This window comes from Pinus tabuliformis, chromosome 1_1 (genome assembly GCF_031772625.1).
Source record: "Pinus tabuliformis cultivar Carrire ecotype Pingquan chromosome 1_1, CPIR1, whole genome shotgun sequence".
Classification (NCBI taxonomy): domain Eukaryota; kingdom Viridiplantae; phylum Streptophyta; class Pinopsida; order Pinales; family Pinaceae; genus Pinus; species Pinus tabuliformis.
Window position 1 is genome coordinate 760,867,387 of NC_142297.1, and position 23,887 is coordinate 760,891,273.

Consider the following 23,887-nt stretch of genomic DNA (forward strand, 5'->3'; position numbering starts at 1 on the left):
GACTTTAAAACCCTTTTAAACCTTAGTTTAAGCCTTTAATTAACCCATCGGCCGCATATATTGATCCGAATTGGATCCATGAGAATTATCACAGTACCATGACTGTATCAAATCAGGACAAAAACTTCGAATTTAAGAGCACAAAGCGATCAGGAAGACCTCTGGACAGTGGCAGATTGCAACCAACAAGGAACGACAAGGACCTCGGTTAAAGCGCGCTGACCGAGGCCCATGGAGACCGCGCAGGAGGAAAAATGGCCATTGGGAAGCCCGGATCGAGAAACAGAGGGCATTTATGATGCAAAACGCCTCGAGAAGGAAAGCCCCGAAGCGCTCCGTCGCATGGAACCTGGGAAACCGTGGGGAAAGCGCTTAGGCGAAAGGCAGGTCCCGCGCTCCAAAACCGGCAGTATATCGGGGGCACCCTTGGGCGGTAAGCGGATTTGGAGAAAAACGAGCGATTCCATTCAACGCCCAATGCGTGGTAGGTGGATGAGAGAGAAAACCACCGCTCATCGCATGCTAACGATCGAGCAAGTCAACCACGTGAAATGAGCGAATGTCGTAGGATCTGGGGGCTCCAGATATGACGGTGGAGATTGCACCCGATGGAGAAACCGGATTTGATAGGGGATTAAGCCGTGGCACATAAAGAGTTTGAAGTCTGATTTGACTGCTGAGATGGCGGATGAGTCATTCCACAGTGTAACTGGAAAACCGAACCGACGAGGAAGAGCTGGCGCAGTTCGCGAGAGGACAAGTGGCCACTCCTTGTGAGTCATTGATGATGATGCAGAGACAGGGAACTCCAAGCGAGCAGCAGCAGGCGATCCGACGGGGGCGAAAGAGGAAGTGAACAATCAGGGACAAATTGGCTTTAAGCCATGAATAGACAAAGAACAGAACACACGAAGGAAGAAGAGAACGAAGATAGAGAGAACGCGAGAGCGAAGAAAAGACAGTGAAGCAAGAAGCAGAAAACAGAGAGCTGAGCTGACCTAAGGCAGCATCGAGCAAACAGATAGCTTAAGAGGTTCAAGCAATCCTTGAGAGGATCTGTTGGGAATTGAGCACCACATTGGGCTCCTTCCATTAAAGACCAGAGAGGTCAAGATTTGGATAGGAAAAGAGTTTGTGCACTCTAGTGGCTTGGGTAATCCGAGAACTACCCTACCAAATATTATCTGTTTCAAGAGACTCAGATTGAGCTCATCATTGTAATTCTCTTCTTTAAAGACACAATAAAAAAAGGCCACCACTGAAAGCTGGACCGGAGACGTAGCCCTGGAGGATAGGGTGAACTCTTTATTAATTTGTTATGTTCTTGTCTTTGCTTACTATGTTTCTCTCACTGTTTTCCATTTTCTAGTGTCTGTGTATTTTGCAATCTGATCGATCTGTTGCCTAAAATAACATAGACACACACACCAACACATGAGTCTGTAATACCTTCGTTCAATAATTCTTTAATTGAGGTCACTCAAGAGTGATTTTTAGATCAAGTGGTATCAGAGCTTTAGGCTATTAAGGTCAGACAAGCTTCTGTTGGTTTAGTTGTTGAATGCTAACTAGATCACAGCTCAAATTAGGAGAAGGAGAGTTGGTCGAAACTAATCCTGAGATTAGGAGAGTCTATCCTCGGAAGACAATGTCAGAGAAAAGTTCTATGGGGTCAGACCCTCAATTCATAGATAGTTTCCTAGCCATAAAGTCCATGTTAGAAGAAATGTGTAGGGACTTTGGAAAACATAAGTATGAAGATTCATCAGGCTCTAAACAAGACAAGGGAGAAGATGAGTCTCACTTCCATGACCACTCAAAAGGAAAAGGGAAAGAGGAAAGCTTTCTCACACCTCCTAACATCCCTGAACACAAAAAGAAAGCATCTCTGATCAAACTAGATGTTAAATTTGATTTGCCTATATATGATGGCGAGTTAAATGCAGAAAATTTGGACAATTGGATTAGACAAATTGATGTTTATTGCAGAGTGTAGAATATCGACTCAGACAAGAGAAAGATTCAGCTGGCAAGCCTACGCCTTGGAGGCACTGCCTTGGTTTGGTGGGAAGGCAGAACCCAAGCTGACATGAAAAGACATGGTAAGACTATCTCTGTCTAGAGTGAGTTTGTTTCTGCAATCAAAAAGCAGTTCTATCCATTGGCCTACATGCAACAAGCCATGATGAGTTGGCAAACTCTTCGGCAGTTGAAAGGGCAAAGTGTGCAAGGGTACACTCAAGAATTTAGAAAGAGAGCATTGATTCTAGGAATCTCATTAGACTCACCAAAGACTTTGTTGAAGTACATTGGTGGCCTACACAGCTACATGAGGCATACCATCCTCATGTTTAATCCCACTAGTATAGATGAGGTATCTATACAAGCTACTCATCTAGAAGCTAGAGGAAAGAATGGAAGTCCAGAAGTTGGGGGACCATCCCAACCCATTGCAAGCAAGATCAAGGAGAAAAGAAAGCAGAAGTGGAAAGCAAGGAAGGCTAACACTACACAAAAGAGCAAAGCTTCATGCACTTACTGTAAAAAGGATGGGCATGATGATGAGCATTGTTGGATTCTGCATCCAAAGCTGAGACCTAAGAAGTTCGAGGGCAAGAAGAAGAAGACTGCTGCAGCTATTCAGAAAGATTTGGGGTTAGACTCAGGAGATAAAACAACCATTGTAGCCACAGGTATAAAAGGTAAGAATTTTGAAGCACCTACTAGTAATTATGCACATCTACATGAGGCATACCATCCTCATGTTTAATCCCACTAGTATAGATGAGGTATTTGTACAAGCTACTCATCTAGAAGCTAGAGGAAAGAATGGAAGTCCAGAAGTTGGGGGACCATCCCAACCCATTGCAAGCAAGATCAAGGAGAAAAGAAAGCAGAAGTGGAAAGCAAGGAAGGCTAACACTACACAAAAGAGCAAAGCTTCATGCACTTACTGTAAAAAGGATGGGCATGATGAGGAGCATTGTTGGATTCTGCATCCAAAGCTGAGACCTAAGAAGTTCGAGGGCAAGAAGAAGAAGACTGCTGCAGCTATTCAAAAAGATTTGGGGTTAGACTTGGGAGATAAAACAACCATTGTAGCCACAGGTATAAAAGGTAAGAATTCTGAAGCACCTACTAGTAATTCTGCACAATCTATTATTGATGAAGAAAATGAGAGAAAAAGACATGAGCTTTTCCATATTCGAGTTATTTCCAAACATCAAAACATTGATACTCTGTTTTATAGTGGCTCACAAGTAAATTTAATTTTTGAAGCAATTGTAAAGAAGTTGGGATTAGCAACTACACCTCACAAGAAACTATACCCATTAGGATGGTTGAATGATAAAGCACAACTACAAGTGACTAGACAGTGCAAACTCAAGTTTTCTTTTGGGTCAACATTTGTAGATGAAGTTGAGTTAGACATAATTCCTTTGGATATATGTGGAAATGTTTTAGGAAGTCCTTACTTGTATGATAGAAAAGCTATTTTCTATAGAGTTGAGAACAAGTATCTACTTGTTAAAGATGGAATCGAATACTTTGTAAGAGCTTATAAGCTCAAGAATAATTATACTCTCATAAACTCAGGGCAGATGAAAAGAATGATAAATTCATGCAAACGATTCTTACTGATGGTTGTAAAGGAAAAGAAACCTGAAAAAACCAATGTACTTGAGGGCTATAATGCTAAACAACAAGCTGATTTAGAAAAGGTTGCTTTAGAGTATGATATCTTGTTTCAAGAACCTAAAGGTCTGCCACCCAAAAAGGAAATAGTACATAATATTATTTTGCAGCAAGATGCTCCATTGCCTAACGTTGGAATGTACAGGTTGTCTGCTTTAGAGAATGTTGAAATCAAGAAGCAGGTGCAGGAGTTGCTCGAGAAAGGGTTCATCAGGCCTAGCACATCACCATGTGGGTCACCAATCTTTTTGGTGAGAAAGAAAGATGGCTCGTGGAGAATGTGCATTGATTACCGAGCACTGAATAAGATAACAATCAAAAATCGTTATCCCCTTCCTCGCATAGATTATCTTTTAGGTCAATTGAAGGAAGCTGTTTATTTCTCCAAGCTAGACTTGCACAGTGGATACCATCAAGTCAAACTTGCAGAACAAGATGCATGGAAAACTGCTTTCAAAAAAAAGCAGGGATTGTATGAGTGGTTGGTTATGCCTTTTGGCTTAACTAATGCTCCTGCTACTTTCATGAGATTAATGAATGATGTACTCAAACCTTTTCTTGATGATTTTGTTATTGTGTATCTAGACGACATTCTGATTTTTAGTAAAACGTGGGAAAAACACTTAAAGCATGTGAAGCAGACATTAGATGTTTTGAAAAGAGAAGAAATTCATGTTAAACTCTCAAAATGTGAATTTGGAAAAACATCTCTGAATTATTTGGGTCATATAGTAGGGGGTGGTGAATTGAAGATAGATCCCTCTAAGGTGGAAGTCATTGTAAACTGGACTAAACCCAAGTCTGCTACAGAAGTGAGAAGCTTCTTAGGGGCAGAACAATATTGGTGGAAGTTCATTTCTAACTTTTCCTCAATCGCAGCTCCCTTACATGCTTTAACAGGATTGAACAAGGTGTTTCAGTGGGGAGGCAAACAACAGAAAGCCTTCGACACTTTGAAAGAAAAGATTAGTACAACACTTGTACTAGCACTACCTGATCTTCAGAGACCATTTGAGATCCAAACGGATGCCAATGATTATGCCATGGGAGCAGTGTTGACACAGCACGGTAAACCCATATGTTATTATTCTGAGACTTTTAATCCTGCAGTAGTTAACTATCCTACATATGATAAAGAATTGTATGCATTAGTTCAGAGTGTGAAAAAGTGGAAACATTACTTAATGGGCAAAGAGACAGCAATACATACTTATCATCAACCACTTCAATATCTTCACTCCCAAACTAAGTTGCAGCAATCAAGACACTATAGATGGATGGGTTTTCTACAACAGTTTCATTTAGTCATCAGATATAAGAAGGGCATACATAATAAAGTTGCAGACATGTTATATAGACTCATTATAAATGCGTCTACTATACTTAAGCAGAATTCTGTGCTACATGAAAGCTACATTGAACAATATGCTCAAGATATAGACTTTAAAGATGTATATGCAACTTTAAGTCAAGGCAAACGAGTAGAATAATTAGATTATCATGTAAAGGACCGACTCTTATACCATTGTGGGAAGTTATGCATTCCACAAACTGAGAGAGTAAAGATAATTAGAGAAGCACACACTTCTCTAATATCAGGTCGCTTTGGGGTAAGTAAAACAATTGCACAGCTTCAAAGATTTTGTTATTGGCAAAAAATGAATGAGACAGTTTCTAGATATGTAAGAGGGTGTACTATGTGTGCTAAAAGCAAGCCCAACAATAGAAAACTAGGTTTGTACACTCCATTACCAGTTCCTTCTCACCCTTGGGAAAGTGTTTCCATGGATTTTGTTGGAGGATTGCCTAAATCTAGGAAAGGTCATGATTATCTATATGTTGTTGTGGATAGGTTCAGCAAAATGTGTATTTTGATACCTTGTAATAAACAGATTACAGCTGAACAAACTGCAAAATTGTTCTTTGAACATGTATGGGTTCATTTTGGATTACCCACTTCCATTGTATCTGATCGAGACACCCGATTTGTGGGGAAGTTTTGGTCAAGTCTGTGGGAACTAATGGACACCAAACTGAAGAAAAGCACAACTTTTCATCCACAAACTGATGGCCAGACATAAGTAGTTAACAGGACAGTAATCCAGTTACTCAGAGGATATTGCAGCAAACATCCTGAGCTTTGGGATGAACATTTGTGTTATGTGCAGCATGCTTACAATAGTAAAAAACATTCTTCTACACAGAGATCTCCTTTTGAGACCTGTTTTGGTTTCACAGTGATGTGGACAAGCCAACTAGGTTCATTGAACAAATCCAGTAGATCCACCAGGCAGTACAGGAACAGTTGGAAAAGAGCCAAGCCAAATACAAGGCAAGGCATGATAAGCATCGGATGGAGCATAGTTTCCAAGTTGGTGACCAAGTCTGGTTGTATATTAGCAAGAACAGGATGCAAGGTGAAGGTAAAAAGCTAAAGCCCATCAGGTATGGACCTTTCAAAATACTTGAGAAGATTGGTGAGAATGCGTTTCGCCTTGATCTACTAGCTTACATGCACATCTACTCAGTCGTAAATGTAGATTGCTTGAGATTGTTTGAACCCTCACTAATTGAGGATCCCGAAGAGCAGAGTCAATTTCCTTCTATTGATGACCTGCTACCTGAATATCTTAATGAATTGCAGGAAGACACAGTTCTGGACAGGAAGGCGAGGACGACGCATAGGGGAGATGTTGAGTACCTCAGAATTGGGCTCAAGGGTTCAAAACCGAGCAGTGCAAAGTGGATAGAGATTGGACAAGTGAGACAATCGTACCCTCACTTAGTCGATGCTTGAAAACCAACTTTTGGTGGTCCAAAAGCTTTTTCAATGGGAAGGTCGTGATCCGAATTGGATCCATGAGAATTATCACAATACCATGACTGTATCAAATCAGGTCAAAAACTTCGAATTTAAGATCACAAAGCGATCAGGAAGACCTCTATACAGTGGCAGATTGCATCCAACAAGGAACGACGAGAACCTCGGTCAAAGCGCGTTGATCGAGGCCCATGGAGACCGTGCAGGAAGCAAAACTGGCCATTGGGAAGCCCGGATCGAGAAAGAGAGGGCATTTCTGATGCAAAACCCCTCGAGAAGGAAAGCCCTGAAGTGCTTGGTCGCATGGAAGCTGGAAACCATGGGGAAAGTGCTCAGGCGAAAGGCGGGTCCCGCGCTCCAAAACCGACAGTATATCGGGGGAACCCTTTGGCGGTAAGCGGATTTGGAGGAAAAAGAGTGATTCCATTCAGCGCCCGACGCGTGGCAGGCGGATGAGAGAGAAAACCACCACTCATCACACGCTAACGGTCGAGCAAGTCAACTGCGCGAAATGAGCAAATGTCGTAGGATCTGGGGCTCCAGATCTGACGGTGGAGATTATGCCCGATGGAGAAACCGGATTTGACAGGGGATTAAGCCGCGACACATAAAGAGTTTGAAGTCCGATTTGACCGCTGAGATGGCGGATGAGTCATTCCACAGTGTAACTGGAAAACCGAACCAACGAGGAAGAGTTGGCGCAGTTCGCGAGAGGACAAGTGGCCACTCCCTGTGAGCCGTTGACGATGACACAAAGACAGGGAACTCCAAGCGAGTAGTAGCAGGCGATCCGATGGGGGCGGAAGAGGAAGTGAACAGTCAGGGATGAATTGGCTTTAAGCCATGAACCGACAGAGAACAAAACACACGAAGGAAGAAGAGAACGAATACAGAGAGAACACGAGAGCGAAGAAAAGACAATGAAGCAAGAAGCAGAAAACAGAGAGCCGAGCTGACCTAAGGCAACATCGAGCAGACAGAGAGCTTGAGAGGTTCAAGAAATCCCTAAGAGGATCTCTCGGGAATTGAGCACCACATTGGGCTCCTTCCATTAAAGACCAGAGAGGTCAAGACTTGGATAGGAAAAGAGTCTGTGCACTCTGTTGGCTTGGGGAATCCAAGAACCACCCTACCAAATATTATCTGTTTCAAGAGACTCAGATTGAGCTCATCATTGTAATTCTCTGCTTTAAAGACACAATAAAAAAAGGCCACCACTGAAAGCTGGACCAGAGACGTAGCCCTGGAGGATAGGGTGAACTCCTTATTAATTTGTTGTGTTCTTGTCTTTGCTTACTGTGTTTCTCTTACTGTTTTCCATTTTCCAGTGTCTGTGTATTTTGCAATCTGATCGATTCGTTGCCTAAAATGACATGGACACACACAAACACATGAGTTTGTAATACCTTCATTCAATAATTCTTTAACTAAGATCACTCAAGAGTGATTTTCAGATCATATATATAACCTTTCCCTCTTAACACTGGTTACATATATTTTAACACATAAAAACCCTTATCGGTGCTTTATCCTTTATAAACCATTTACAAAGAAAAACCACGCAAAACATAACTTTTTGCCTTTGGTACGGTCCTTGCACATTACCCGAGGTTACCTTCATCGCAATCAGTTATCGTTCCTCCACGGCACAACACTTTAACGCAAATACATGAAATACATAGGAAATCCGCTCCGAACACATATGGCGAATCTCAAATATTATACATTCACCACTATAACTCTGTCGAGTCCACACCTTTAGTCGCTCCATAGTGCTACTCCTTCGAACTCCGATAAGTCCGATCTCCGATTGTCGATCGGCTTTATTGCTATTGACATGTCGCTTCATCGATATTTCGGCCATCGCATATCAGCGTTCCATATTCCGCCATTGCACTGTCCCTTGACTGCTCCGATATGCGATTAGATCTGGATCATCGATCTGAATCTCGATCTGACGGTCCACACTTAATCAGATGATCGCTATCGCTATAATTAAATGGCCCGATTCGATGATTAAAAAAAAAAGTTCCGCCGATGCGATTAAATCCCAGCCATTGATCTATGAGATCTAACAGTTCCTGTGCATCACTCTTCACTTCTCTGCTTGTTCCTTTTACTTAGAATTTTACGCTATTTCCTTCAGCGTTTCTCCATGATTTAGGTTTTTCTTCAGGTTTCTTCAAAGGGTTTCATTCTTCCACTTCTACTCCTGAACTTCTCTGAGCTTAGCTCCTTAGTGAATCCTCATTTCGCTACCTCTCCAGAGCTTCACTCTGTTTCATCAACTGGATTCAATGACCCATTTATGATTCCTCTGAATCATTCTGCGCCTCTGCGTATCCTTCAGAACTTTGCCTGCAATCCTGTTATAGAACTTACGAATTCACGCATCAAATAATCGTTACACACTTATTTCACACATTTACACAGTTCTCGAATGAACCTCTGTATATATATAAAAATATGAACAACTGATTACAATCGAGACTTTATGTCTCGCACAGGCCCGTTCTTCAATATCAGTGGCCTCCTCTACTCTGCCCGTAGGCTTACATTTATACCAGAAAGGTTCTTTTGAACTAATTCTGGTACAATTCCTAAATCTACTGAACTGACTCCTAAATCCTCTATGTCCACTTATAACTTCATTTAATTCCTAGAAACTCTCTCTCGTTCCTCGAATCATGAAACTGTTTAAGAGTTATAATTGGCTTTTAACTCTTTTGCCATTATTAGCCACTCATGTTCTCCTTTATTCGAGAGCATTTACAACATCCTCGCATTATCTAATTAATTTCTATTATATGCACTCAAAAGCCTAAATATTACATTAATTCATCACTTAGGAATCCAACTTCCTTAAAACATATAACCCCCTATGTCTACTAATTTACAATGATTTTCCTTGGGTTGAATGCTCCTGCATCAGTTTTGAAAGCTTGCACCGTCAACGGGGTGCCATAAAGAGAACATGAATAAATACAAGAGCAAGAGGTCGAAGGCTCCCTTTTGCAACCAAATGTTACCCCTGTCACCGTCCAAGGAAAGGTAGGTCACCTTATCCCACCTCCAATACGCATCAGTGAGGCACTGTTTTGAGTTGCACACCCCAATCTGCCATCGCCAGAATATCATTGCAATGCCCATTGAGCTCCATAACACACCCGTCATCCACTTGCCTCCATATAAATGCACTCGAGCGCGGATAAAAGGTTTCACACGAATTTACTTTGGCGTACCCTACCACGTAGCCCATTTGCATGTCATTCGCATGGAGAATCTGGGAGGAGGCCAAGCTCAACCCCCAACATCCTCAAGTTATCCACCCATTAGGGTAATTGATATTAAATTTTATAATAAAATTAATTTATTTTAAATTTATAAATATTAATATTATTTTAAAATAATAATAATAATTATTATTAAAAATATATTATTATTAATATGGTTGTAAAAAATATTAATATTAGTCTATTTCTATTATACTATTGTAATTAATTATTATTTTAGATAAATTTTCATAGTTATTTATATCGTAAAATGAGTATATCAAAATGTGGGATAACTCTTTATCCCACATTTTGATAAAGTGTTCAACTAAGATGTTGGACACACTGAATTTGCAAACACATTCTAAAAAGCATCTTATAATTATTATTCTTATTTATAATTAATAAATAGATTTTAATAAAAATATATGATAATACATACTTACTAGCAATTGTCCCAAAAGGTACAAAGAGAGGCCGATAGGATTATTAAATTAGAGTTGTTGAATTTCTCTAAAAGAGATATTGGTTGAAGCCTACAAGGAGCAACGAGATATGATGATTGGAGTTCTATGCTATCTGGACATCATATTTCTTTAAATACAATGTAATTTTTTATAAAAGTTCAAGCCCAATGCAGTTCTGCCATGCAGACATACACTTAAATCGCTACTGGACTTATGATATTGACAAAGTTAAAGTAAAGTGGTATACAAGAGAATGTATCAAGCTAAACCACAAGTTACACATCTTTAGACCTGAAAAAGTACATAACAATGGTCTGGCAAATCAATAGTGAGTCACTAAAACGAGTGACCACAAGAAGAGACAATTGTATTAATCGAAAGAAAATACAAAGTTGCTAATTAGAAATCTATGGTCAAACACTATTGTTCTCATAAGTAGTGTTTGTTATGACATGCATCTACAGTGGCCATTCAAGTTTCAATTTTATTAGATCAATTGGAACTTGTTTGGTTTACAATCAATATTTTCTATTCAACTATATGTGTTTTATGTTTCGCAGATAACATAAAGAACAAAACAGTAAATCTCATCCTCTCATCAATAATCACTATTAAGTTGTTTACATATTTTACTCTTGAGTGAGCCAATGAAGTGTAATTAAGATGGCCATCATTCCAATGTCAGCCAATGGAGTGTAATTATAAACTCATCCAATATAGATCAACCACAAGAATAATGTCAAGCTGTATCATCCAACAATAAGTTTTTCTTTTCAATTAACAAGCTACCAGTTCTTTGGCTGTCGCATAAAATATAAATTGAGGAGTTAAAAGACACTAGGGCCATTATAGCTAAACATGCATCAAGGTTTACTGCTTTACCCGATCAAGATGCAAAAAGAAATGCTACAACGCAGTAGCAATGGATTCATCAGCGAAAATTGGCCAGACTTTAATTAATTCACAAAAACGTTGAATGATATCAATTGTTCAAAAGTTTTAAACAAGTAAAGAAACACGAGAAAAGACAATAAATGCTCACCAAAACAAAAGAGGTGTGCAAATGATTAAATTAGTTACTGAGGTGTGCTGAAATGCCTTAAAAAGTGCTTATAGACTTTAACTATATTTATTAAGGACCCCAACTGGAATTTGCAAAGCAAAAGGTTTTTCCCCAAGGTTTGTTATTATCATGTTCTCGTTCTCTAAAAGTTTGCTCCAAGTAGATCAAGTGGGCAAGGGACTTTACATGGACTCCACTCAACTTCAAACACAGCTTCAGCCATTATGCAGAGTGATTGAAATTGAACACAGCTAAGTAAAGAAGACCAACAATTGAGCTATAATCAGTATCAGGGACTCCTCGAGCACCAACTGGACACAAAACAGATGAAGACTCCCTAGCCTTTGCCGCTGCTCGCATAGCTTCATCTGGATTCAATTTGGCTAGCCTCCAAGCACTGATTCTAACAGGACGCTTCTGCATCCTGTTTTCCATCCTATTTACAACCTCGATATCATCAGGATCAACAGTGGACGGGTGTGGAATAACTTCATCCTGCCATTTAACACACAATACATGTCAGCCTGTACTACTATAGTCTGACCAAATTACAGACCTAAACCAAGATTTGAAATTGTGGATAACAAATTTATATACCTGATGCTCAACAAATATTCTAAGTGGTGTACACCATGCACCTTTATACTGCAAACCAAGAGAAATTCCTCCACTTAAACCAGTGGCAGTTGAACCACTTGGAGAAGAAGGTATACTTCGTGCATCACCCTCAACAGAAACTCCTGGCGGCTCACTTTGTGACCTCATTGCCACTACATATTCATATGTCGTAATTCCCTGCTATTCAGTACTCTTGTTAAAGGATGTTAAGTTTAGTGAATATAAATCGACAAAAGATTGTTGAGAACCATATGGATTTTTAAATAAAACTAACCTTTTTAATCAGTGTAATATGAAAAAAGAAAAGCTCTGCTAATGGCATTGAAGCAAGTAAGGCCACCAATGTACATACTACCTGCACGAAGACAACATCAGAACTCAGTTTCAGAGACAAAAGCTTACTAAAGTTTTATGTCGGTTATCAAACTTAGAGTACCTTAATATTGGCTGAATGTTGTTAGGTTTATCAGATTTTATAGAACCTCTTCAATGAATTACTGTCCTTCCTATAATTCAGGAATCATTCAACATTTTCATACAATTTTTTCTCTTGTGATTCTATACAGGCATTCTGTGGTCCAGACTCCAACATAACATTCCAAGAAGTTTTCCTCAAACAACATAAACTTTAGATCCTTCTAGAAAATCTCTGAAAGAATACAATTTCAGTTCACTGAAACTGGGTAACAGCATGCCAATCACAGACAAGAGTGGACAAACATACAACCACATAGATCATCCAAAAGCATATTTCATTTCAAATACATGACAGAAATATGTTGTTCAATGTAAAGCAATTTATCTTCCTAGCAATGAAGCAAGTTTTGAACACATACATAACCAATAATCTCCCTAATCTATCAGAAATCTTGTGTTCCTCATAATATCAACTCAGCTTTAGATTTTAAAAGGGAATGATGTGTATGCCCAACCAAGCTCACAGGATTTTATCATGCATCAATATATCCACCATCCCAGCTTATTATAAAGCCTGAGTGTTCCATTTTGACACTGAAGTAAATGTTGATGCTCAAGTATTACATTGCCTTTCCAGGACTTTTAATGCTACTACTGCAATCGACTTAACTATCTCCTATTATAAAACTTTTATAAAAAAGCAAACTTAGCCATTTGCATCAGCTATAGCCTTTCATAATGCATTTCCACAAGATTATTCACTTTATGCATGTGCAACCACGCAATCGGATGCTGACAATTGATCATCAATAGTTTTCCCCCAGACAAATGTCAAATATTAGATAGCTCCATTGCATCTTAGAAAGCATTCACAGAGCCTTCAACACTGCTCCTTGAGTCCCCAAAAGTCAAACAGGATATCATTGCAGCTGCAATGACATCTTGTAACTTGTAAGAGAGTAATAGGCAGATCCAAACTTCTAGGTATGTCCAGAAAAATTCAGAGCGACTAAGTCAAACGGGGTATGATTTCCAACATAAATAAACAAAATCCCAGATACTCTTGAGGCATAGATACGAGCCTACTCAGCATTAGTATCCTGATCACTGTGCATCTGCACATTAATAATTGCATGGGCAACATATATGCCAGGCAAGCTACATAACCTGTCAAAACCCATAGAATGGTTTGAAGCATCCTCATATGCGTATAATAATCTCTCTATGGATAAAATACCACTTTATATTCTCCTTGAAAGTTGAAAGTTGAAACCTTTCATCTGCATCCAAGGAGATTAGTCCGGCTTTCATGGATGATGTACACAGAAGATCTCCAAGTCACTTGAATAGCTTCATTAACCTAAGCTAGCAGTTAGCACCCCACTCAAAGCACTGAACCCCTAGATACACTTGGCATCATGTGAACTGGTACCTGCTATTCTATTAGACAGATCAGAGTTTACCCTCAGTAACTGTGACTGGAAGTTAGGCATTTAGGGGGCTACATTGATTATATCCCGAGTTTATCCCTTGGGATTTGAATATGGGATTTAGCAAAGAATATAACTTGTATTAAGCATTCCAATGGAGTTTCAAGCCTTTGATTATATTTTGATTAAATTTGGCTTTCTATTATGAGAGAATAGGTTCTATGACCAAGTTCTGTCACAAAGGACTTTAAAGGATGAGCATAAACATAAGAATACCAAAGGAGTTTCTAATTCTATAGTTTATAGAACCACCATACCTGGAATTTGCGTCAGTGGTAGAAGGGCATTCCTACATCAAGTAGAACATAAATTTGTCAGGATTGAAGGCATCCTTAATTCTATGGGAAAAAGGGGATCAATATAACAGTTTATTCAAGACAAATATTACTGCCCATATAGGGTTTGTGCACCCATTGGGTTTGAAAATCAAACCTGAATAGAAATTGTACTTACAATTCATGGTCACCTAGGATATGTCCTTCACGCTCATTAATGCATCCAAGCATCCATTTTTCTGCAGTTTCATTTCCGGGACAAAATGGATCTTCTGTTCACAAAACCCAAACACTCATTCTCCCAATCCAACATACCCATATAAGTCAAAGCAAACAATTTGCAATTCATACTGTTAGCAGAGAACCAGAGTGAAGTGGATGCCGAATCAGGGCCCTGCATGTCTTGATATTCACCCAAAAGATGACTTTCACTATTGTTCTGTCAACAGACATCATGGGTATAGTTAAATTGAAAGGTGCAATGAAATTCACAGATGACCAGTAAAGGTTTTTATTGTTTTCGTGGTTCACCAGTCCAATGCCTCCTTCACATTGTTGACTTGGGTTTGAATCGCAGAATACAGACTCAGATTGATCTCCTGGAAACAAAAGCATCCGCCTTCTTTTACACCGGGGACTGCCCTTTGAAGTATGATCTGGATTAATAGTATCCTCATTCTTACCTGCTATTAACCAAATGAGACCAAACTATACTCCAACTCATTACAAAACTTTTGACATACTGTGGTTTATTTCAAAATCAGATAATTAACCTTCATTGCTTTTGATATCCAATGTGGGCAATCTGGGATCCGTTACTTCTGATAAAGGCGTAGATGTAAATAAAGTTCTGTTTTCTGCCTCGCTTTGAGTCCATTCATCCCAGAGAGACTGAGATAGAACTGCGCACAAAATTAGATTGCATGTAAGTCATTAAACCAAACAGAGCACTACGAAATACCATAAACATAATGAAATTAGCAGTCAAGAATTCCTAACCCAATGGCGAATCCACATCCAATACGAAGGAGTCCTCCTTCCAGTCCCATGGATCGCTCCCATCCATCTACCCAGATCCATAAATTCAAAACACAATCTAATGGCATAGAAGACCAATAACAATATCAGAACAGACAATCATAATACAAACAATCAAGAAGCAAACAATACTATTTGAACGTTGGGTGAGTTACAGCTCCCATGAGATACAAACCAGTGAATTTCAGTCATACAGTTGTGGAAAAATCAAAGCCAGTACAGTGCAGACTACTATTTTATCCAGAGTTTGCTTTCCAACCAGCCAAAACAGTTGAATAACATGATTCCTAATTCAATATACTGCAAACCCCAGAGGATGAGGAAAACCAAACAAGCACAGTACAACTATACTACCCTACATGGCGGGAAGTATATACAGCAGAGTATAACCAAACGTATACACACATATATAACAAGATACATACATATATGTATATATATTTGATCAAACCAGAGATTGTTCTTTTTTTTAAATATACGTGTAGGGACCTCATTCCAGCCTTTTTTTTTTTTTTTTTTTCCTTCTGGTAACCTAGAATATTTAGAAAGTGTTGAGGGACAAATCCAAAACATTATCAAAACGAACAAGCACAGTTCTTATCAAGGTGTTACTTTGCGCCTAAAACAAATGAGTAAATCAAAACGTCATACCAAAGAGCTTGCTCAAGTGCCCTGAACATATGAAGAATTAGAAAGGAACACAGAATTCGAGTTATGATCAAGCACGTATGTAAAAAGGAATTTCGTTGTTCCTAGAAGGAATAACAAAATAGAATCCATAGATAAAGGCTTCCTAAAACTCTCTGAACCCATGTACCTCTTCTACCAAGCTCTAAATATCCAGTAAACCATTCTCACAGAACTCCATATGATGCCTCCATCATAATTGTTCACTCTATGATTTATTTCCTACTTATTTACCTTATGTACCTTCAATTTGCTCATCACATACTAAGGCTCCAAAGGCTGCAAAATTTCAACTTTCGAAAACCTATACCACATGTTTGTGCTGAATGCTGTATATGGATGGAATTTGTGCAGGGATACTTCTACATTATATGCTATTACAGATAAACAATATATAATATAAATTCATTTCATTCCAAACCCTTCACCCGGCTGCACAATGGTTGCTGCTTCATTGTTGCTAAGGTTACCATTTAATATCAGGTATAGACAAAAACATCGTTGCGAGCATTCTTCAACTAATAAGTAACCATATCTATAAATGAGCTAGAAAGGATGCACCCATAATTCAGTGGCAGTATCATGCCAAAACTCTGCTAATTAAAAACGGTGGCCAACAAGCACAATTTAGTGGCTTTTGGGTGAAAACACAATGATAATACGTCTTCTGACTCATTATGCCCTTCCACCTTCACAACCCCAGCTTAGTGGTTTCTGGGTGAAATAACAACGGAAACATGTTTCCTAACTCAGTATACCCTTCCAACTTGAGCCATTATTTTGTTAATCACTAAAATCACCCCTCAAAAATCACTGGAATCACCCCTTAAAAATTCATGGTTCAATTTGCAATTCTTCTCTCACCAAGCACAGCAGATTTTTTTGAATCATCAAAAATAGCTTGAATGGAATCCCATAGCTTCTTCTCTGAGCAATCAGTAGAACTACATTTACTATTGAACATTAACTGATACAAATCATAGAAGGAAATTCATATTGCCATTTAGTGAAGGCAAAACAAGCATAAACTAGTTCGTTCAAGTCAGTAAACAACATCCAGAGTTTCCTATCGATATATGATGTGTAACTATATGTTATAATAAACTAAGAAATACCAAGCCCAGGGATCACCTGCAAATATTATACAATTGAGTTTACATTGCATGTCTGAAGAAAAATTCTCAAACTTCCTGAATTTTGATAATATTCCTTGAAGAACTTTCCTTATCACTCCTAACATATTTACCTTCCTAATCTTCACTTCACAACTTGCCTTTAGAAATTTAAATAACACTGATATATAAAACCGACTTTCCAATCATTTAAGCTATTACTGAAACTCAAGTCAACTTAATTTACTTATTTATATATATATATATATATATATATATATATGGTATTTTATTTATTCATTTATTTTAACTACCATCGTCACAACACACTTCAATGTTGTTGCCATCTCTGTCATCTCAATACCAAGAGTATTGGCATGCATCAGAAGTTATTGTCATCAAGCTACTATCTTTTCTGTCATCAAGGTTACTCTGTCATCAAGAGAATGTCATTACTGTCATCATCAAGGCCACTGCTATACGAGGGTACTATACTGGTTCTCATCAATAGTCATACATCAAGGTCTAATACTGTCTCATTGTTACAATCATACAAGGTCACTGCCAAGCATGGTTACTTGCTATATCAAAGTTATTGTTATATAGGTCCTGTCACATATCCCAATCATTATCATTAAGATCATTGTCAAATATCAAGAGAGCTGTAATGAAGATCACTGTCAAAGTCATCAAATGTTGCTGTCAAGCCTAAGTTCGCTGTCATGTAAAGGTCAACACCATATTTTCTATTCTGAGAGAATAGGTTCTATGACCAAGTTCTGTCACAAAGGACTTTAAAGGATGAGCATAAACATAAGAATACCAAAGGAGTTTCTAATTCTATAGTTTATAGAACCACCATACCTGGAATTTGCGTCAGTGGTAGAAGGGCATTCCTACATCAAGTAGAACATAAATTTGTCAGGATTGAAGGCATCCTTAATTCTATGGGAAAAAGGGGATCAGTATAACAGTTTATTCAAGACAAATATTACTGCCCATATAGGGTTTGTGCACCCATTGGGTTTGAAAATCAAACCTGAATAGAAATTGTACTTACAATTCATGGTCACCTAGGATATGGCCTTCACGCTCATTAATGCATCCAAGCATCCATTTTTCTGCAGTTTCATTTCCGGGACAAAATGGATCTTCTGTTCACAAAACCCAAATACTCATTCTCCCAATCCAACATACCCATATAAGTCAAAGCAAACAATTTGCAATTCATACCGTTAGCAGAGAACCAGAGTGAAGTGGATGCCGAATCAGGGACCTGCATGTCTTGATATTCACCCAAAAGATGACTTTCACTATTATTCTGTCAACAGACATCATGGGTATAGTTAAATTGAAAGGTGCAATGAAATTCACAGATGACCAGTAAAGGTTTTTATTGTTTTCGTGGCTCACCAGTCCAATGCCTCCTTCACATTGTTGACTTGGGTTTGAATCGCAGAATACAGACTCAGATTGATCTCCTGGAAACAAAAGCATCCGCCTTCTTTTACACTGGGGACTGCCCTTTGAAGTATGATCTGGATTAATAGTATCCTCATTCTTACCTGCTATTAACCAAATGAGACCAAACCATACTCCAACTCATTACAAAACTTTTGACATACTGTGGTTTATTTCAAAATCAAATAATTAACCTTCATTGCTTTTGATATCCAATGTGGGCAATCTGGGATCCGTTACTTCTGATAAAGGCGTGGATGTAAATAAAGTTCTGTTTTCTGCCTCGCTTTGAGTCCATTCATCCCAGAGAGACTGAGATAGAACTGCGCACAAAATTAGATTGCATGTAAGTCATTAAACCAAACAGAGCACTACGAAATACCATAAACATAATGAAATTAGCAGTCAAGAATTCCTAACCCAATGGCGAATCCACATCCAATACGAAGGAGTCCTCCTTCCAGTCCCATGGATCGCTCCCATCCATCTACCCAGATCCATAAATTCAAAACACAATCTAATGGCATAGAAGACCAATAACAATATCAGAACAGACAATCATAATACAAACAATCAAGAAGCAAACAATACCATTTGAACGTTGGGTGAGTTACAGCTCCCATGAGATACAAGCCAGTGAATTTCAGTCATACAGTTGTGGAAAAATCAAAGCCAGTACAGTGCAGACTACTATTTTATCCAGAGTTTGCTTTCCAACCAGCCAAAACAGTTGAATAACATGATTCCTAATTCAATATACTGCAAACCTCAGAGGATGAGGAAAACCAAACAAGCACAGTACAACTATACTACCCTACACGGCGGGAAGTATATACAGCAGAGTATAACCAAACGTATACACACATATATAGCAAGATACATACATATATGTATATATATTTGATCAAACCAGAGATTGTTCTTTTTTTTAAATATACCTGTACTGCTCTGCTGTAAAAAAACCAAAAGATTTGTTGTCGTTGGAATGGCATTCACCGCGCCCAAAAACCACCGCCTCCCCATTCTTGAGAGCCAGAAAAGATTTGTTGTCGTTGGAATGGCATTCACCGCGCCCAAAAACCACCGCCTCCCCATTCTTGAGAGCCAGAGTAGGTGGTAACCCGCCCAAGCGCCTGCAGCTGCGATTTCCTCTGCAAAATACCTTCGAACCTGAGACATACAGAGTCGGCTAATAAGCACTCCACCAGAATCGATAAGAAGAACTGCAATTGTGCAACCTTGAGAGGGTTTCCGTTGAGGTTTCGCTAGACTTGAGCAAATACATTACGGGAGAAAATGCCCACTCCGCCAGGTGTCAATTGAGAATGAAGGCTGAACAAAGACTAAGTTCGCCAGGTGTCCGCCAGGTGTCAGCGTCAGAAGGAGAAGGACGACGAAAGGTCCCTTTCAAAGGAAGGCCTATCGGCCTAAAAATAATTTTATTATTATTAAAAATATTTTCAAATTTGTCATTTTCTTTATAATCATAAAATTATATTTTATTTTTAAAAATTTTATTATGAAATAATTATGTAAGAGGCAATATCTTAATTAAAAAGTAATAAAATAAAAATAATAAATCAGAATTTAACTTATTATATTGTTATTATGTTTTTAATTAATAAAATTATAAATAATTTTAAAATTCATAATAGGTTTATCACATTAAAATATATTTAAATAATAATAATTTATATTAATGATCAATATTTTAAAATATATAATTAATAAAAAGATAAAAACTAAATAAATCTAATTAATACATAAATAATTACAAATAAAAGTATTTTTAATATGAAGTTTAAATCTAAAACGAATAGAGTTTATATGCTTTTATAAATTTTAGCCATCAAATGACTACACAAAAATAGATCAGTTGTCCTACAAACAAACTAGACTCACGTACAAATTGTATGGTTTAATTTAACAACAACCATAAAATTGAATCAATAAATAATAACTTTAACTTAAAATCTTTTTATCATATAAATTAAAATAATAATTTATATTTATACTATTATATTTCATAACTTAAAATTTAAAATCTAATTAATAAATATATAAAAAATTAATACGTTCCAATTTATATATATGAAAAAATAAATTATAAAATTATAAAACATGCCAACAAAAATGCATACATATTTATATATATTTAATTATATGTAGAATTTTAATAAAATTAAAAATAAAATATATATTTTTCTTAAATTGATTTTTTCTTTTTCTAATTTTATATTAAAAAAAAAATCACATTGAGAATTTAATCTTTCTAAATCCATTTAGCAAGATATAAAATTAAAATAAATTTAATTTGATTGACAAGATGCAAAATTTAAAGTATAATAACATGTTAATAAATAACCCAATAACCCATATAGAATTATTTTCATGATAATAAACATGGTAACCTAATAAATATGAGTTGTCTTTAGTGCAATTTTTTGGAATTTCTGGTGTCGGAATCCACGAAATTTTTTTAGGTGAAATCTTGATTTGTGTTATTTAAATTGGTTTTTTGGTTGTATATATGGATTCACCACCCTGAAAAACTCCTAGGGCACTTCCATTGTGAAGGGGTTACCCATCAAGCTTGCGATTTCAATAAATTCTTGCCAGATTTTAGAGAAATTAGACTGGAAAACCCACCGAAAAAGCTTCCAAAAAGTCTCACTAAAGACAACTTGCTAATAAATATGGTAAGTGGAGGTGTGCTTTTATTTAGGCGAAATGCTTTAGTGTATTTGTGTGTTAACATGAAAAAAATATGTATTGTTCTTATGTATTAATATTATAATGTTAATTATTCATTAAATATGAAGTTTTATAGGGGGGGTAGGAGTGAGTGGGGTTTTTTATTGCCCTAACATCGAAGCAGAAGCCTTAGCCCTATAGCAAGGATTGAAGATAGTATTATTGAAAGGGATTCATCAATTAAGTGTGTTTGTTGACTCAATGATAATTATTCAAAAATGGCACAAAGTCAAAGAACACTTGGAAAGATTTGCCTCCAATATTCCATCGAATATGAATGCTTACGAAGAAATTTTATAGAATTGACTTCTTCCATATCATGAGGGAAACAATCAACCTTTTGATGAACAAGATAACAAGGAGACAAAACTTGAACAAGGGGAGATAATCACGGATTCAAGAGATCCATCCATATCCCATATTCCATGATATCTAATATACTTTGGATAAGGATTCTAATGCCAATGAATAAAAAGGAATTAAGGCTGGACAAACCACTAATGATGGTCATTATTCCCAAGACATGGAAGGCTTTCAACGAGCGACAACCTTGGAAGAAGGATTTCTCTGATCGAATATCCGGATGTGAGTGTAGGGACAACAACATCATGATAAAGGAAAAATGGAATGTATCTTTAATTACATTTAATTTCTACATCAAAGTTGGGTTGGCCAGTACTTTTCTCAAGCTAAAGAAGTTAATTTTGTTTGAGTTTGCAAGCAGAATAATGGTTATAGGGATGGATCTTGGAGTTAAGACTGAGTAGGGATGGGACACTAACAATAAATACGAAAAGATTACTCATGGAGATGGCTCAGACCATGGTAAGAATTTAAAAAGGTGCTTACAGGTGTTGTAAATGTTGATGCTTTGAATTAAGGGCTGAGCAGTCTGCAATATGGCATCCACATGTAGGAATGGTAACAGTGAGATATCTGAGGAGAAGTTGGCAGCGTTAAAAATGGATATTTCGGCTCTTGTAGCCAAGGTCGGGGATCAATTTGTGTTAGAAGCTCGCTCTCATTTCGCTTTGGTTTCTCGTCATCTTGAAGAACTTCGTGAGGATGTAGAAAGTCTACAGTTGTCCGTTGTTAATCTGGCTACAAAGATGGAGACTCTTGGCTTCAAAGTGGATAATATAGAAGTGGCCATGGAAGTAGCCACTATGGGTGTTATCAAAGATGTATTCGAGATCCTTAATGAATCCCATCCAAGCGATCGGGTTGCACTTCAGGCCGAAATGGAACATGAAGTGGTTGTTGTGCTTTCCCCTGAGATGGAAGCTAACTAAGTAGTGCAAGATGGAACCCCTCGTGATGAGGATGAAGACAATGGGTAGCATTTATGTTAAATTCTATGTTTTGAAAATGTTTCATTGTTAGTTAATTGTATACAATGGAGTCTTTTGAAGACTCTACAAGTTAAATGTGGTTAGAATTATAGTTTGGAAAAGGCAGGGTAAATGTAGATGTGTTTTTAACAATTTTGGAATGCTACTTAAGAAGAACAATCTTTCACTATAAAGGTGTTGGCCTGTTTCTAGCTAGATTAATATAAAGGTACCCGTTTCTTAAAAAAAATTATTATATATATATATATATATATATATATCTATGTGTGTGTGTGTGTGTGCGTGTGAGAGAGAGAGAGACAGAGACATTTGAGTTTTAATAATTTATTGGTTATAATATTTTTGCATATGAATATTATGGAATTAATTGATTTATATAAGGTTTAGTTATTTTTTATTATAAATTAAAATATTTATTTTTTTGTTGGCTTGATTGATTGGAGATTTGAACTTTGAATCTTGTGCTTTAAATACTACATCATAACATGGCGATGGTGAATCGATGGTGAATTGAACTACCCTCATAAACATTATAAATTTAAATATTATAAATAAAATTTAAAAATAAAAAGTTATTATAAAAATAAAAATTATTTTAAGAATATTTACAAATTTATAGTTAAATAAATCATTCTTTCATTCAATATGAAAATCAAACTACTTTATATTCAATATGTTAATTGAAACCACTTAAAATTTAAAAAATAAATACCAGACCAACAAAATTAAAAATATTTTAAATACGTTTTAATATAATATTTTAATCTTACTAGCCTATAAAGAGAAGCTAAAATGAATTTTATAACTATGAGTGTCTTCCATAAATGAAAATGAGTCTTTGTTAGAGGCTAATCCTTTTCAGAGTAGTATTTAAGTGCATATTTTTTGAGTTTCCAGTGGATTTTTGGCTAAAATTTGGTGAAAACATTTGTGGTGAAATGTTGATTTGTGTTGGTTAAATTGGTTTTTTGACTGTGTATATAGATTCAACACTCTCAAAATCCCCTGGGGCACTTTTATTGTGAAGAGTTCACCAGTAAAACTTGTGATTTCAATGAATCCTTGCGAGATTCTAGAAAAATTAAATCAGAAAATAATTGGGAAAACTTTTCAAAAAGTCTCACATATAGACAACATGATTTTTTTCTTTGCCTTTATCTCTAGCCTACATGTTGAGGATTATCGACTTTGAAAGAAATAAACTAGATAGCAAGGAAATTAGAAGTATCATATTTTGCGCATCTTTGAAGTTTAGAGAACACATTTGTTGGCAGTGTCGACTAATGTAAGAGCATAGGTTAAGTTCCTATGCTTCAAAGTGCCTTCTCAGTCCTTCTTGGGGAAGATAAATTTTCTCCACGAAT

The 23,887-nt window shown here is 37.1% G+C and overlaps 1 protein-coding gene across 15 annotated transcripts; it reads right to left on the minus strand.

The window, feature by feature from the left end:
• Positions 1-11,915: 11,915 nt before the first annotated feature.
• Positions 11,916-19,713, minus strand: LOC149216243 (uncharacterized). Of its 15 annotated transcripts, XM_089392739.1 has the most exons (15): positions 19,486-19,704; positions 19,356-19,432; positions 18,838-18,934; positions 18,612-18,740; positions 18,370-18,524; positions 18,190-18,277; positions 18,017-18,110; positions 17,821-17,852; positions 14,893-15,021; positions 14,651-14,805; positions 14,471-14,558; positions 14,298-14,391; positions 14,102-14,133; positions 12,212-12,292; positions 11,916-12,114 (listed from the first exon to the last, which is right to left on the minus strand). In XM_089392739.1, exons 3-14 carry the CDS (start codon positions 18,902-18,904, stop codon positions 12,216-12,218), a joined length of 1,140 nt encoding a protein of 379 aa, XP_089248865.1. In that variant the 5' UTR covers positions 18,905-18,934; positions 19,356-19,432; positions 19,486-19,704; the 3' UTR covers positions 11,916-12,114; positions 12,212-12,215. The 15 variants fall into 15 exon arrangements, with proteins under 15 accessions (XP_089248865.1, XP_089248870.1, XP_089248866.1 ...); XM_089392744.1 differs by having other exon boundaries at positions 18,017-18,107; positions 19,356-19,713; XM_089392740.1 differs by having other exon boundaries at positions 11,916-12,089; positions 19,356-19,709.
• Between the last annotated feature and the right edge of the window lie 4,174 nt (positions 19,714-23,887).